Raw genomic sequence first — 14392 nt, forward strand, 5'->3', positions numbered from 1 at the left:
TCTAAGGATTGGCTGCCCTTAATAGGGGTCTACAATTAGACATTGGATGCTCTCCTCCTAACGTCATAGGAGTCTACGATTAGACATAAATACAATAGCGTCCTCAAGAGGGTTTTCACCCTTATCTTTTTCCTAGAATACTACGCCGTGGGCCCGCCTCTCAATGGGTAGGGCAATTAGAGCCACAGCCTTCAACTATACTTCTAATCCGTTGCACTACAGACTCCCACTTCATTCCTTTTGACCCACCCAGCGATTGCTTGGAAATTTCCAAGGACTGGTTTAGGGTCATGCGCAAAAGGAAGGGGTAAGGGTTTCGATTCACAGTTCTCCTCAGTCCCTTCTTCGTTCCTTTGCTCTATTTCGATCCAGTTTTGTTCCGGAGACACTTTCGCTGGATATATGTTAAGCTTTCTTTTTTCAGAGGTATCTTTATAACTCGTCTGGTTTAATTTGTGAAACTTTATTTAACTGATAACGAAAGGAGAGTCTCATGTGAGACCTTACAATGCCGTCTTAGGGATTCAGTCCAGTGGAGTACAATATATGTTGGGTTAGATGTCACTATATGTTGGGTTAGATGTCACTGGTATTGTTATCATTTGATGGCAGAGAATAGAACGAGGGGTTCGATTAGTGCTTTGAGCTTTACGGTGGTACTGCTCTGTCCATTCATTTCCTTTTTTTTTTGGTTAAGTTTCGCTTGGGAACTACATTTGCTGAATATTATACTAAGAAGCGCATTTTCAGAGGTATCACTATCATTTGATTTCAGAGAATAAAACAAGTTCGATCAGTGCTTTGACCGATCGAGGACGCCATTGGTTGAATATTATTATATTAAGAAACGCATCTTCAAAGGTCACTCTAATACTCATCTTTAGCTTCTGTGTGAATAATTTGTACTGAAGTGATGATATTATCAATCCTTGAGTGAGTCTTGTGAGTAGGTGCTTCTGCCTAGTTCATAACACATGTCACCAGTTGAAGTAAAAGTAAAGTAAACCTCACAGGTTAGTTCAGGTATACCTCATATTGAGTTCGTCTGATGCTCATCTCAATAGTTTATTCTGTAGCTTAATGTATCAGTCAGTATCATGTCGCCATTTACAAGGATGTCCTCTAAGTTCAGTGAGCAGATCTACATTTGGCTGCACAAATGTTGGGAGAGTAACATTTGTAAAAGAGTTTAATTTAGAAGAACTTCTGTGATGCCTTTTTCCCAAAACTCTTTTGGCATGTCTTTCGAGTTATTTCAATATCTATATAGATCCATGCCTTTCGTGATTGTGATTCGACGGCATTTAGAACATCCGTGAGGCATTGTAAGCTTCTGCTTCAACTAGACTTTCAGGCTTCAAAAAAACTTGGGATTTGGGGGAATCTAGAACACTTCTGCATCAACTGGCCCATCCAGCTGCAACAGACATTGTGATTTGACGGCGTTTAGAACATCCAGCAGCATGTTAAGATTTGGCGTCAACTGTTCCTTCTGGTCCGTGTTGGGCTCTGGTTTAGTCGACCAGGGTAAGGTTTTCTCTATTTGCCCAGTTTCAGTTTTCAACCCTTCTGTCACCTCCAGAGTTGTGGAAATCCCCAGATCGACATCATGTCCCCAGAATTTCGCACTTCTTCGCCCAATAATGGGTGCTGTCTGGTTTCAAAAGAGAGGTTACGCATAAGTATGGTAAGCTTCAGGGCCTAAAGTTCAGCATAAACTGTCATACCTTTTCTTTGATTATGGTGTTGAAATTGCTAGAAAATAGGAATTGGGAATGCTTCCAGATCTCAAGCTCATATCTTTCGTCATTCATAAATTGATTTTTTTACAAGGTTTTGTTTCAAGCTAATATACATATGAAATGGAGTTACTAATTGTAGGCTTGACTTGGCCAATCAGATTACTCATGGCAGATCATCTGAACATTTTGGGAAGATACGCTGACATAAACGGCCACGGCGATGTCGTCTTGACACCACGAGAGCTGGAGTATGAGCAGATACCATCGGAGTATGCTATAAATAATGTTGTTATTGCTATTGCTATGATGCAGCTCATGCAAGTTCATAACAATAATGAGGTGCTTCGATTGAACGTGGTAGATGATGGTAATGGAGAGAATATGCAATCAGATCCAGAGCATGCCAATCCGACATCAGATCCAGAGCATGCCAATCGAAGACGAAAATGGACAAAATTCGCAGTTAGATGGGGACCATTCTAACCGGCCATATGGCATATACAAGTTATTAAACATTTATGCCATGAGTCAGGCCAGGACTCTAGCTGCTGTGTCTTCGGCGAGGAGCCGAATAGAATGGAGTATATTCGTGCTGTCTGGGCTTGTGAGCACAGCAATTATTGTCGTTATAGTGTTCAAATTCTCTCAACAGGAAGAATACCGCGTTTAGATTTCACAAAAGGCTACCATTGTCGTAATGTTAGTGGCGGTGTCACTCTGCATCTTGCTCTCCTTCACTTGACTTTTCCAAGGCATAGCTAACAGTGTGAATCTTCCTGGTCTTTCAAGGTCAGGTGAGTCATTTACCTTCAATAAGAAATTAGATGGAATTAGATTTTCATAATTTAATCAAGGTTTATGTTATTAATATCAAATTTATGAGATATCACATCAAAATTTATTTGTCGATGTTTTTGAATCAATAGTGTCATTCATTGTCATGATAAGATGAAGAATCAGATCAAGGCAATAAGTTAAATAGAGAGACATATCATTCAAATAGCTAGAAAGAAACAACCACTATTGACCAAGCCATTTCCTTTGGTCAATAGTGGTTGTTTCTTTCTAGCAATTTGAATGATCAGTTTCTCTATTTAATTTGTTGCCTTCATCTCGTTCTTCATCTTAGCCTGACGATGAACCACACTTACATGTGAAGTTTAGTATTCAATCATGCATATTCATTTTCAATTTTAATAAGTTGTTCTTTTCTTATTTGTAAAATTTAATAATTAATATTTTTTTTAAATCTATTTAAAACTAAAATAATAAAAATGAATTTTCAAAATTTTTAATTAAATTATATTCTTTAAACTTGCTTAAATTTACATTAAAGTGGCTTATCATATAGATATAAAGTTTTAGTTAACTAATGAAAAAATAAAAAAGTAATTTTAAACAACACTGTTATTAAGAACAATCTTAGTACGGTGAAAAAAAAATCTGTTGTTTGAACCACAGATCGGGAAGAAATTGCTCTTCTAGGATTTCACGAATGGTCGGCGTTGAAGGGTTTGGAAATGCAGGGTTTGCAACAATTTAGAGCTGATATCTCGAGAGTTTCCCAACTCTAGTGAAACCAATCTAAGGGGAATCAATTTGTCTGCAGGTTTCAAACTAGTATCTTATTTTCTCGCTTGTGAAAAGGGTACAAGAGAAGATGCACATTCCTCATGAATTCTTTTCACCCATTCATGGAGGATGACAATTTCAGGATTAGAATAGGTCCTAATTCAAGCAGTTGTGATCCAATGATCCCGCCACCATCACAAGAACATAGTTGTCAATCTAGGCTAAGGGGATGGGGAAATGAGAATTTGTGCAATATCAGTTGGTTGATGCAAAAAAGCTTCTAAGATGTGATTTTATCTATATCAGACCTGGGTTGTGGTGGTTTAGAGGCATAATCCTTCCACTAGGTTTTCAAAATTCACATTTGTCTTAAGCAAAATTAATGATTGAAGGCATTTCAATCCTCAATGAATACAAGATTTTCAAGGATGCCATGATGGGTTGTGGTGGTTTAGAGGCATAATCCTTCCACTAGGTTTTCAAATTCACATTTGTCTTAAGAGAAATTAATGATTGAAGGCATTTCAATCCTCAGTGAATACAAGATTTTCAAGGATGCCATGATTTACACAGTAGCAAGAATTCAAGGTGGAGGCAAAGGTTAAGGTGCATCCATCTCACCCCACCAAGAATGTTTAAATATGATCTAAAACCAAGGCCTCCTTCATCTAACCTTAAAGATCTCTTCGGATCAATATTTGTGGTTGAGCAGTTAGTCGAAACCCCCTCTCTTGAGGTGAAAAATATTTCAATTAGTTTCATAGTTGCAAACTATGAGTAGAAAGTGCTTATATCTCATTTCAATTATTTCTAGCCTTCTTCATTAGCTCTCAAGGAGTGGGTTCACCATAATTGGTCTCCAGACGTTGCGGTACATTTTTGCTCAAAATGGATTTTTATTGTTATTTTTCTAAAGATAGGGGACTAATGGAAGGTTTTTTTATTAGGGGCCCCGGTTTTGGGGTCAATCTAGTCTCTCGCTTCAACCTTGGCTTCCCAATTTTAATCTTCTAACTATTTCAAATCTGGAAACTCTAGTATGGGTGAGGTTTCCTAATTTTCCCATCTATTTGACACATCCAACTGTTTTAGAAGATTTGGGAAATTTTTTAGGCCACTTCATAAAGATTTGATTCAAAAAGGATTTTAAAAGGAATTAACACATTCATTCACGTTTATGTTGAAGTGGGCCTTAATAAAGGTTTTCCGGATAAAATCCTCATTAAATGGGGAGATCGGGTTTATTCCCATAAGGTGGATCATGAAAATATGACTTTTTGTTATAGTTCTTTCCAGCAGCAAGAACACCTAGAGAATGATTGCCCATATTCACAAGGAACCTCTTTACACTTCGAAGCAAAGAAGAAAAATCGTAGATGGAAAGATCCAAAATGATCAAATGGTTCTAAGTCCATTGTGACTCACAGGTCAGGTGATTCTTACAATCGGAATACTCTTGATGACAGCATTGTTATTTCATAACCAAGTAAGACTAATGATATGCCATCTCAACCATCGAGGGGGGAGCTCAACCGTCAATTAGTATGGCACCAAATCTAATTCTTAGAATCGGAAGACTCTTGATGCTAGCTCTGTTATTTCAGACCCAAGTCAGACTAATGATATGCCATCTCAACCATCAGGGAGGAAGCTCAACTGCCAATTAGTATGGCACCAAGTCTAGCCATAATTTTTGCAGCTACAAAGAGTGGGAAAAAATATACCGACAAATCAGACCATCCCAATGGTGACAAGTTGCCAACAAATAATGGAACATCTCGAGGAAAGAATGTGGTTATCTCAGACAATTCCTCAATTTGGATAGACATTTGGAAAAGGAAAGGCAAGAACAAGGCAATGTATAATCTTGGAGTCTAAGTCTAAGAAAGAAAAATGTAATGTTGTGTAATGTGTAGCGTGATTAGGGAAAAATTGATCTGTTATGATGTAAAGTAATTTTTTTGAATCAATAAGAAAAAAAATAGTACTATATCAAAATATATTATAAAAAAATTAGAACGCAAAAAAAAAATATTAAAAAAAAAATTATAAATTATAATTATATAGTAGAATTATATAAATATTAAATTTAAATTATAAATTAATATTTTTCGGTCCGATTATAAAAATTATAATTCTTCTATCGTAAATTCAAAACCACATTCTTCATTTGCTCAAAAACATGATAAAAAAGAGATACTACAAATATGGAAAATTAATGTTGTTTAATTAGTATACTTATCATTTCTTGCTCTTTAAAAACTAATTCATCGTCTTTCTCTTTTTCCCTTTTTCTTATTAACTTCTTCCTCGATTACTAAGAAACTTCTTACGAGGTTGCTCAAAAAGATTTCATGGTAACTAAATAAGTCTTAAAATGAGGAGATCAAGATTGTTAAAAGGTAACAATTCCTTATTTGAATAGAAAGTATAATTTCATGATGTCTTTTTATTAGACTTATATACTACAACCTTTGTAGAGGAGAACAACTCTATATCCATTTTTTTTACAAACTTTTTCATATTCAAGTTAGCATTTATATATTCAAGTTAGTATTTATTGGTTGATTTACCTTTATTCAAATGGATTTCTCTTAAATTCCTTGAGTTTTTATTTGGTTTTTTGGGAGGAAAAAACCTTTTGAGTCTTTTTCTCACCTTTTAAATATAAAATTAAAAAATAGTTATGATAACTATGATTACGTGTTTCTCAATTCACATAAAAATTCAGGTTTTAAAAAATTAAGGTTTCCCTCTTTATGTCTCATGAATTACATATGTTTTGGGGTCCTTTTTGTACATTTATATTCTTTTAATACCAGGTCTAACAATATAACATGGTTTTTATTAATAAAGGGTTATCATTTTTCTTGGGCTTTCCCAAAGAGATTTTAAGGGTTAAAATATTAAGAGTTAATAATAGATTCATAATTTTCTTGGTAAGACTTTTTTATCTTTTAGTTCTTATTTAATTGGTAAGAGATTCTTTATTGTGTTTTGCATTATTATGAGGGTTTCAAGTTCTATGTTTCTTTCAATTCAATCTATTTATTTTGATAGTGGATTTCCTTGCATAAATCATGAATTATGTTCATATTTAATGTATATATTCATGACATTAATCAATTTTACCATCATTAGATCAAAATAATAATAATGTTGGTAAAATGAGTCAAAGTGTATTTATACCTACAATTCAATTCCTTTTTTTTACATTGTATCATTCTAAGATAGAATGATACCTTCAAAATTTTCATGCTTTGGTACATCAACATTGTTTTAAAAGAATACTTTTTTAGTTTATAAACTAAAATTGGAAATTTAATATTACATGAAAGGCTATAGTCAAAGATGAAAATGATAGGCTTGGATATTGCCATCTCTTATTCTTCTAGTATTTCTTCCATACTAAAATTCTCAAATATTGATTACATTCAATAATATATATAAAAACAATACATGTCTAGACTAGAAAACATGTTCAAATTTTTGTCTTCGCTAACTATTCTATTTCAGGAGACTTTTTCTTCTCCACTATTATTGTCCAAGCTTCGATTGCTTTTGATGATTTATGTGCTACTCCCTCCCATCCTAATTTGTCTAGCTCTTGAGGTTCTGTTTTTTTTTCTGTCATTGGTTGTTGGCTTCATTCCACTATACGCTATCATGCCACATCTCACTCTTTTGATGGGGTGTTCTCAATTTCCTGTAGTTCCATTTTGGCTTATCCATGGGTGGGTCCAAGTTAGCCAAGTCATCCTTTCTAACCACTTAATTTTTTTCCTTGGTGCCAACCCATCAAGTGATTTTCAGTGGTGCTTCTTAGTTTTCCTTAGCCCTATTAAGCAATGTGCTATCGAATGCCATATTTCAAAACAAACTCTATAGTGAAAATATACATTTTTATAATGGGAATTTTGTGTCAAGGATAAGTTTTTACTCATCAAATTTATTTCTACCCAAAACCTTTTGTTGAAGTCAATTTCCACACATATTCCAGGATATGTTATGATATTATGGTTCTTAGCTTCATTAATTTTGTAATGTAATTCTCCAAGGACATTGGTAATCGATCAAATAAAGGGTAAAGCACAAATATGTAAAGGGAAATTTGCAAATCTAACCCACATAAGTGTTAAGCATAGTGTTTCTATGATTCAATCGAAGCACGAGGTATAAGATTTCATACATTATTAAGATTTTCCCCAAAATCAGCTCGAAATAGCTCTTGAGTACCTTCGTCTTCTACAAGATCAAACACTACAATAAAGAACATCTTTGTGCAACAGTGAATAAAAGATTCTACATTTTATTATAAATTTCTATAAGTCCAAATGTAGTTGTATAGATCAACTAGATATGCCTAAACACCAATGATGTGGCATACAAATCCATTTGTATTGTAAAATGATACCTAAGATACAATTTTTTTCATTATGGAATAGTAATCATTGAAACCTCTTGAATGAAGAGTTATGATGGTGATCCCGAAAGGGTTGCGTGGCAAGACTTACGTGACAGCTGGCCCGTCCTTGGTCCTTCCCACGCTGGCACACACCGAGGTTTGGTGAGGGTTTATGATGCCTCCAATGCACATTCGGACCGAGGTTTGTCTCGTTTTGTGTGAGCACGGCATCTATGGTATGGCTCGACCTAGGCTCATCTGCATTGTTGTTCGTTTGAGTTATGCTTCCGTTCCTCTATGGCTCGTCTGGTTCAACTCTAGAAAGAATATGGGTCTCTGTTGCCCGCTATCCTCTTGGTTCTTCTTTGGTTCCGGTCCTCTATCATTTGCTAGTGATATGAATATTTTTCGTTGGACCTGGTGGCTGTTGTACACCTAGTTTTCGGTGGAGGTCTCAGGTTTGGTTTGTCATTCTGGGTATGCCTTATTTCGACTATCTGTGAATGATTCTTTTACAACTTGCAGGTGATGTTTTCTAACTGGGTTTTGGTCGCATTTCACAGGCCCTCCGCCTGTTACTCTCGTCGATGGCTTGGCTGCTTATTTGACAGGTAAAAACCCTATTCCAATTCGACTTTTTCACTTTCCTATAGTTTTTATTAATGACCTTTCTCCTGGTGAGCAAGTTATGGTATCATGGCACTTTGGCCATTGGTTACGCTCAGGTTGGGGTTTCAACTCGTGGCTCAATTGTGGAGTCCAGCCTTCCCTTTAGGTATTCGTCGTGGGTCCAGTTCCTTTTTTTCTCTCTGCTATTGTTGTGTGCTATATAGCTATGCTTCCTCTCTAACAATATTCTTGTCACTGTGCAGGTATCCCTCTCCTCTTTGCTGTGGCTGCAAGGGGCTGGCTCTCGGGGATGAAATGTTGTGGTCTCGTCCTTGAATATTTGGATATGATGTGCCTAAATCGGGTAGGGTCCTTCCTTCACTGCGCTCTGCAGTTGCATTTTGGTTTCGGGCTATAGTTGTTTAACCCTTGGGGTTTCAATTTGTTGGTCTATCGATACTTGGTTTCCTCCTGTGCAACAAGCCCATCCTCTCAATTTTGTTTTCTGTTATGGGAATGTGTTTCAGCCTTCTGTTGTTGGTTGTCATGTCCGTTGTTTCGTCTGTGTACTTCTTTGGTCTATCTGGGTTGTGGAAACCCTCCTCGGCCTATCTCGTTTGTGTGAAGGACTGTTGGTTATGTTTTGAGGGCTCTGTGTCTTGAGGCCTGTGTGGAATATGGAAGTTATGTCCTGTACTTCTGTGGACTTGATGAATATATATATATATATATATATATACACACACACACACACACACACATTATAAATTTCTAATTTAAATCAATAGTATGTATTTGGTCATGTACCTGGATGGTTTGGCTCTGTCGTATTTGATCCTTTCATTCTCGATGCGCAGTTTGAATGTTAACCACACAATATGTTGTTTAATTTCTATGCACAATAATTTATACTTGTTGCTTCTGAAACAGTGAATGCCTGTAAGCTTTCTTTAAATTCATAAAAAAAAATGTTTGGAGTTATGCTTTCTTTCCTTTTTTTCATCTAGACGACAACAACCCCACTTTTGATTCTGGGTTGCCTATTTATGCTTGCTGGCAGCCTCATACTATTGAGGAATCACCCTCAGTTACATTATAGTTATTTTCTAGTTTCATTCACTTTCATTTCTAACTTATTTTAAACAAATCCTATTCTAACTACTATTCAGTTCACAAATAAAAACATTGGCTGTAGCAACCTTCATTTAAAAAATAAAATAAAACTAACTAAAAGTGAACTTAATCAAAATAGCTTGTCCAGTTGTCGCCTCCCTAGTTGGATGCTCCTGCATCAGGCTCCCGGGATGAATGAATCTCATGGCTCCTGTCCATGAGCTCTTCAATCAAGTACCCGATGCTTTGAATCTGGCCTACATCTAACCAAGAACTGTCCTCAATTGGATGGCCCTTCCATTTGACCAGGTATTGTAAGTACTCTTTCCGTCGAGTTCGCCTGGCCACCTGAGTATCCAAGATTTGTTCGATCCCTAGAGGCATCTGTTTGACCCATGACTCAGTCTCTCCCTGGGTGTCCCGTGTGTGTTCTGTCGAGTTTTCCTCCACATTAGCAGTAATGTAAGGGTATAGGTCTGTCACATTGAAGATGGGCGAGATCCCTATACCTAGGGGTAGTTGCAGTTCATATGCATTTGCAGAGAACTTTCGCTATAATACTTTTTCCCCCTTTTGATGACTTGTTTGAAGTTTAAAAAGGATTTCTTATGAGAGGGATATTGGAAATATTGTTTCCATTGATGTCAAATATAGGGGGAAACTACATATATCCAAGATAAATATTGTTGCAAATATTGTTTTTGAACTTTTGATGCCTAATTTGGATACCCTATCTTTGAATATATTGTTACTCTAATTTCATAACTCTAATTAGAATATAGGATATATGGTTGGAAATATTATTTTGAGACCTTTCCAACAGTATATGACACTCCCTAGTAACTCCATAAGAAGAGGGATATATGGAATGTTTTGTTAGGATGACCCAACCAAAACCAAAGTACAAGAAGGCCAACCCAACTAATTTTACAAGTCATCCCTATAAGTGATTGTACAAACACCATAAATAAAGGGAATATGAGTGCATTTGAACACCAATACAAGAAAGAAGAGATTTGAGGTCACAAGAGGAGACGAGGAATAATTTTTGGGGTGATTCTTAGAGTATAAAGGTGGAAGAAAAATTATGATTTATGGGGTGAAGGAGTCATCTTGGAATTTTTGCTATAAATTTTCTTATGGAATATTTCATACCATGAAACTTATATTTGATAGAGAGAACATCTTCATGTACCTCTGGTTAAAATTTATATATTATTTTTCCATAATTTGAAGATATGCTCTGAGGAAGTTAGGCCTATTGAATGCTCCTCCTTCAAATAGGCCATCTTGGTATTTTTTCTATAAATTTTCTTTTGGGCATTTCAGGTTATGAAACTTGGAGGCTACATAAAATATTTCATGTACCTTTGATTAAAATTTCAAACCTATGTTTGCTATAATTCAGGAGATATGGTTCAAGCAAGTTAGGCTTCTTAAATGCTCATTAATAATATTTAAAATAGGTTATCGTGGTTTTTGCACTATACCTTTCTATATGATGTTTCAAAATAAAAGATATGAATGAGACAAAGAAGATATCTCAAGGTAACTGTAGTAGAACTTGGACCTTGTCTCACTATAACTTCAGAGATATCGTATGAGGAAGTTAGGCTTTCTAAATCTCATAAAATATACTTCAAATAGGTTAGCTTGGTGTTTTTTCTATAAATTTATTTCTGAGATGTTTTAGACTATGAATTATGGAGGGCATATAGAAGGGATCTGGAGGTACCTATGATATATATTTCAAACCTTGTTTGATTAGAGGTATGATAGAGGAAGTTAGTGTTCATGGATTATCCTAAAACATGCTTCAAACAATTTATCTTAAAATTTTTGCTATAAATTTCTTTCTATGATGTTTTAGATTATGAAATCTAAAGGGGACAAAGAAGAGATCTCTAAGAACCTATGGTAGAAATTTTGGAACCAAATTTGAAAAATTGGATACGTGGTATGTTGTGCAAGTTTGTTATTGGGAAGAATTCATAAGCAACATGTTTTGGGAGAAGTAAACCTGGTGATGGAATAAGTAGCAAGTAGGCATGGTGAAGACAAAAGTAATTAATGGACCTATTGAATATAGAAGAAACAAGTAGACTTGGTGAAAGTAGAAGCAACAAGCAAAATTGGTGAAAACAAAAGAAGCTAAAAGACATTGTGAAGAGGCAAGTGGACTCAGTAAAGTAATTTGGTGTCTAAAATTTTTACAATAGATGGGACTGGTGTCTCCTGTAGGTTGGTTCCTACAAAACGACATATGGGACTACTGTGTTGTGTAGGTTAGTGCCTACAAATTGATGTAATAGTATGTTGGTTCCTACAATATACTTCATATAAATACGTTTTGCAGTTTTTCCCATAAGGGTTTTGTTGTAGTGGCCACAAACACCCTCCAAAATTATGCCTTAGCCTCATTTTGGAGCCTCCCTACTGACCATTCTTAGTAGCATGTCTTGCATTGTCCAAGTACATATGCTTCAGTTGAGTTTCAGTGGCTAACCAGCTTGTGCTTGCTAGCTTATTTACCTCCCACCTGTAGGCTAACATTCTGGAGCTTGGTCATTTTCTTGTTGTTTTTCTCACTTATAAAATTCTGCAAATCTGGAGGGGAACCATCCTTCCTCTCCATAATTGCACAAACCATAGAAATGCGCAGAGTAGCAAGGAAACCTTCTCTCTGGAAATTGCGCAGAGCAGCCCATCACTGGGCTTTCTCTAAAAAATTGTGCAATTCTAGCTATTAACTAGGGCTTTAGTCCAAAAATTTCACAGAGCCTGAAGGACATCCATACTAGCTTAGCCAATAAACTGCACAAAAGTGACTCCAAGGCTTGCAGTCTATTGGATGTGCTCCCAGGTTGAGTGGTTCCCTCCAGGATTGAGCAATATTGATTTGCATAAATGGTTTTCTTTTCCTGAAAACGCAAAAAAGAAACATAGAAAAAAACATTCCTAGATTTTAGGGATCCACTTTTAACAGCTAGAAGTTACATGCAAAAGTCATTTTAGAAAACTCTCGCCCAGTGTCGCTTTTTCTTAGATTTGTGGCATGCGCATCATAAGCCACGATCTTATCAAAACTATTTATTTGACGCTTCAGAGCTCATTCTTCACATCTATCTTGGAGATCTGGCATCCCACATCACATCTAGGAGCATGCAGCACATTCAGCTCAGCTCTTTCCAGGTAAGTCCACTTTTCATGTCTTTTGTTGCGTTTTTGTCACTTTTTGTATTTTGGTTTGTGTGAGTGTTGTTTTCTTTGTTTTTTTAAATACTTGTTGTTGTATTAATGCATGTTAGCTTCTAGAAGCATTGTTTCAAGTTTTTCATTGCATCTCACTATTGTCGCATGCATGACACCATTTCTGCACTTAGGGTCATCATTGCAATGACTCGCTTCACACACTTACTTATTTTCCCATTTTCTGAATCATGCACTCACTGTGGCATGCATGATCATTCACACTTGTCTACACTCATCTTCCCCATGCCTTCAACCTTTTTATGTTTTCAATCGCCCGTCGGTGGGTCTGGGCTTCCTTGGCCTAGAGCTTGCCTTGCCTGTCTTCTACTGCACATTTCTGAGAGTGAAGGCTCTTCCTTCCTCCCAAAAATTGCGCAAAGATAGCCCAACACTAGCCTCAAATTTTTCTCTACACAATTTTGAGAGGCGTTTCCCAGCTGACCCCCAAAATTGTGCAAATGCAATTTTCTAGGTTGTAGTCCTTGTTGAATGAAACTGCGCATTACGCAGTTTTGGTCCTCAGCAGGCCAAGATGGACTGTGCATTGCGTAGTTTCAGCAGTTAATTAACCCCCTAGCAGTCTAGACTGTGTTATGTGTAGTCTTCCCACTGAGTCTCCCAACCTCCCAGTGAAAATTGCACAATCTTTCTAGTCAATCACCCAAGTGTGTTGCATGTCAGTCCTCAAGTTGATTTTGGTTTTCAACTAAGAGAGTGCTTGGCATGTTTGTTTCTCTATCTCCATCTATCATAGGTTTTTGTCCGTCTCTTAGCAGTACAAGTACAATTGCCTCCAAGAGAGTAGGGTCAAAGGACACCATTGAAATGGCAGGAAATCAATTACACATTTTTAAGCACATTTGAGGAGAATATGGAAGACCGTAGGGTCTATGTCAACATTCACAAGTCTGGCATATACCGAATTGCAAGCAAGTATCCCGCGTTTCCATTCGCAGACATGATCCATTGGATTGTCTCACATATAGATCCAGAGAGAATGGTGTTGAGAAGTATCAATAAAAAAGAACTGGCTACATTTAGGAAAAAGGACTTTCAGGAGATGTATCACTTGCCACAGCTAGTGATCACAATGGATACACCCTTCACCAGACCCAGCAACAGTGCAAACTCAAGAGACATCTTGAAAAGTTGGGTGAAAGAGCCATCCAAGTTGAGGACAACACCAAACCAAGTGTATAAGATAAGGATATTGCAGAAGGCATATCAACTCTTGGTCATCTTTGCATGCCACTTATACGACCAGGAGAGCACATAAACCTTCCTGTAGAGTTGAGTGATTGTGTTGGATCAACTAGTGAGCGAAGGAAGGCCTTTCAACTGGTCTGCCATGTTGGCTCTCAGGTTGAAGGAACAAGTAGAAAAAGCCTGCCATCTGCCCAAGGGTCAACAAATGAAGCTATAAATGTCTGCTTACATACTTGATGTAGTATGTGCCCGTGAGCAGTTACCAAGCTTGGGTTGGGCATGGACACCTTCGAAAACCTCTGTGCACACTTATTGCAGGTTTTTCTCTAAATGCAGCTTACGTGGAGTTATCATATATCAATCAGACTACTTTGTCACCCTAGTATACAAGACGATCTTTGAGCAGGATCCACCTTGCATGTAACACATAATGATGGAGGCATTGATCGACATAACAAATTGGTATGCCTCACCCCATGGCACCTTCATCCGG

At 36.8% G+C, this 14392-nt stretch overlaps 1 protein-coding gene across 6 annotated transcripts; it reads left to right on the forward strand.

Annotated features, from left to right (window-relative positions):
* Positions 1 to 241: 241 nt before the first annotated feature.
* On the forward strand, positions 242 to 2620 carry LOC149255661 (uncharacterized). 6 transcript variants are annotated; one of them, XM_089457267.1, is made up of 4 exons: positions 242 to 426; positions 613 to 656; positions 751 to 1687; positions 1901 to 2620. In XM_089457267.1, exon 4 carries the CDS (start codon positions 1908 to 1910, stop codon positions 2223 to 2225), a length of 318 nt encoding a protein of 105 aa, XP_089313393.1. In that variant the 5' UTR covers positions 242 to 426; positions 613 to 656; positions 751 to 1687; positions 1901 to 1907; the 3' UTR covers positions 2226 to 2620. The 6 variants fall into 6 exon arrangements, with proteins under 6 accessions (XP_089313393.1, XP_089313396.1, XP_089313392.1 ...); XM_089457270.1 differs by having other exon boundaries at positions 751 to 861; XM_089457266.1 differs by having other exon boundaries at positions 776 to 1687.
* Positions 2621 to 14392: the final 11772 nt, after the last annotated feature.

Source organism: Pinus tabuliformis, chromosome 7, assembly GCF_031772625.1.
Source record: "Pinus tabuliformis cultivar Carrire ecotype Pingquan chromosome 7, CPIR1, whole genome shotgun sequence".
Taxonomy (NCBI): domain Eukaryota; kingdom Viridiplantae; phylum Streptophyta; class Pinopsida; order Pinales; family Pinaceae; genus Pinus; species Pinus tabuliformis.

What these genes read in the sequence shown, in the direction of transcription:
- LOC149255661 (XM_089457265.1), top strand. Translation starts at nt 1,908, where the DNA reads ATGGCAGATCATCTGAACATTTTGGGAAGATACGCTGACATAAACGGC.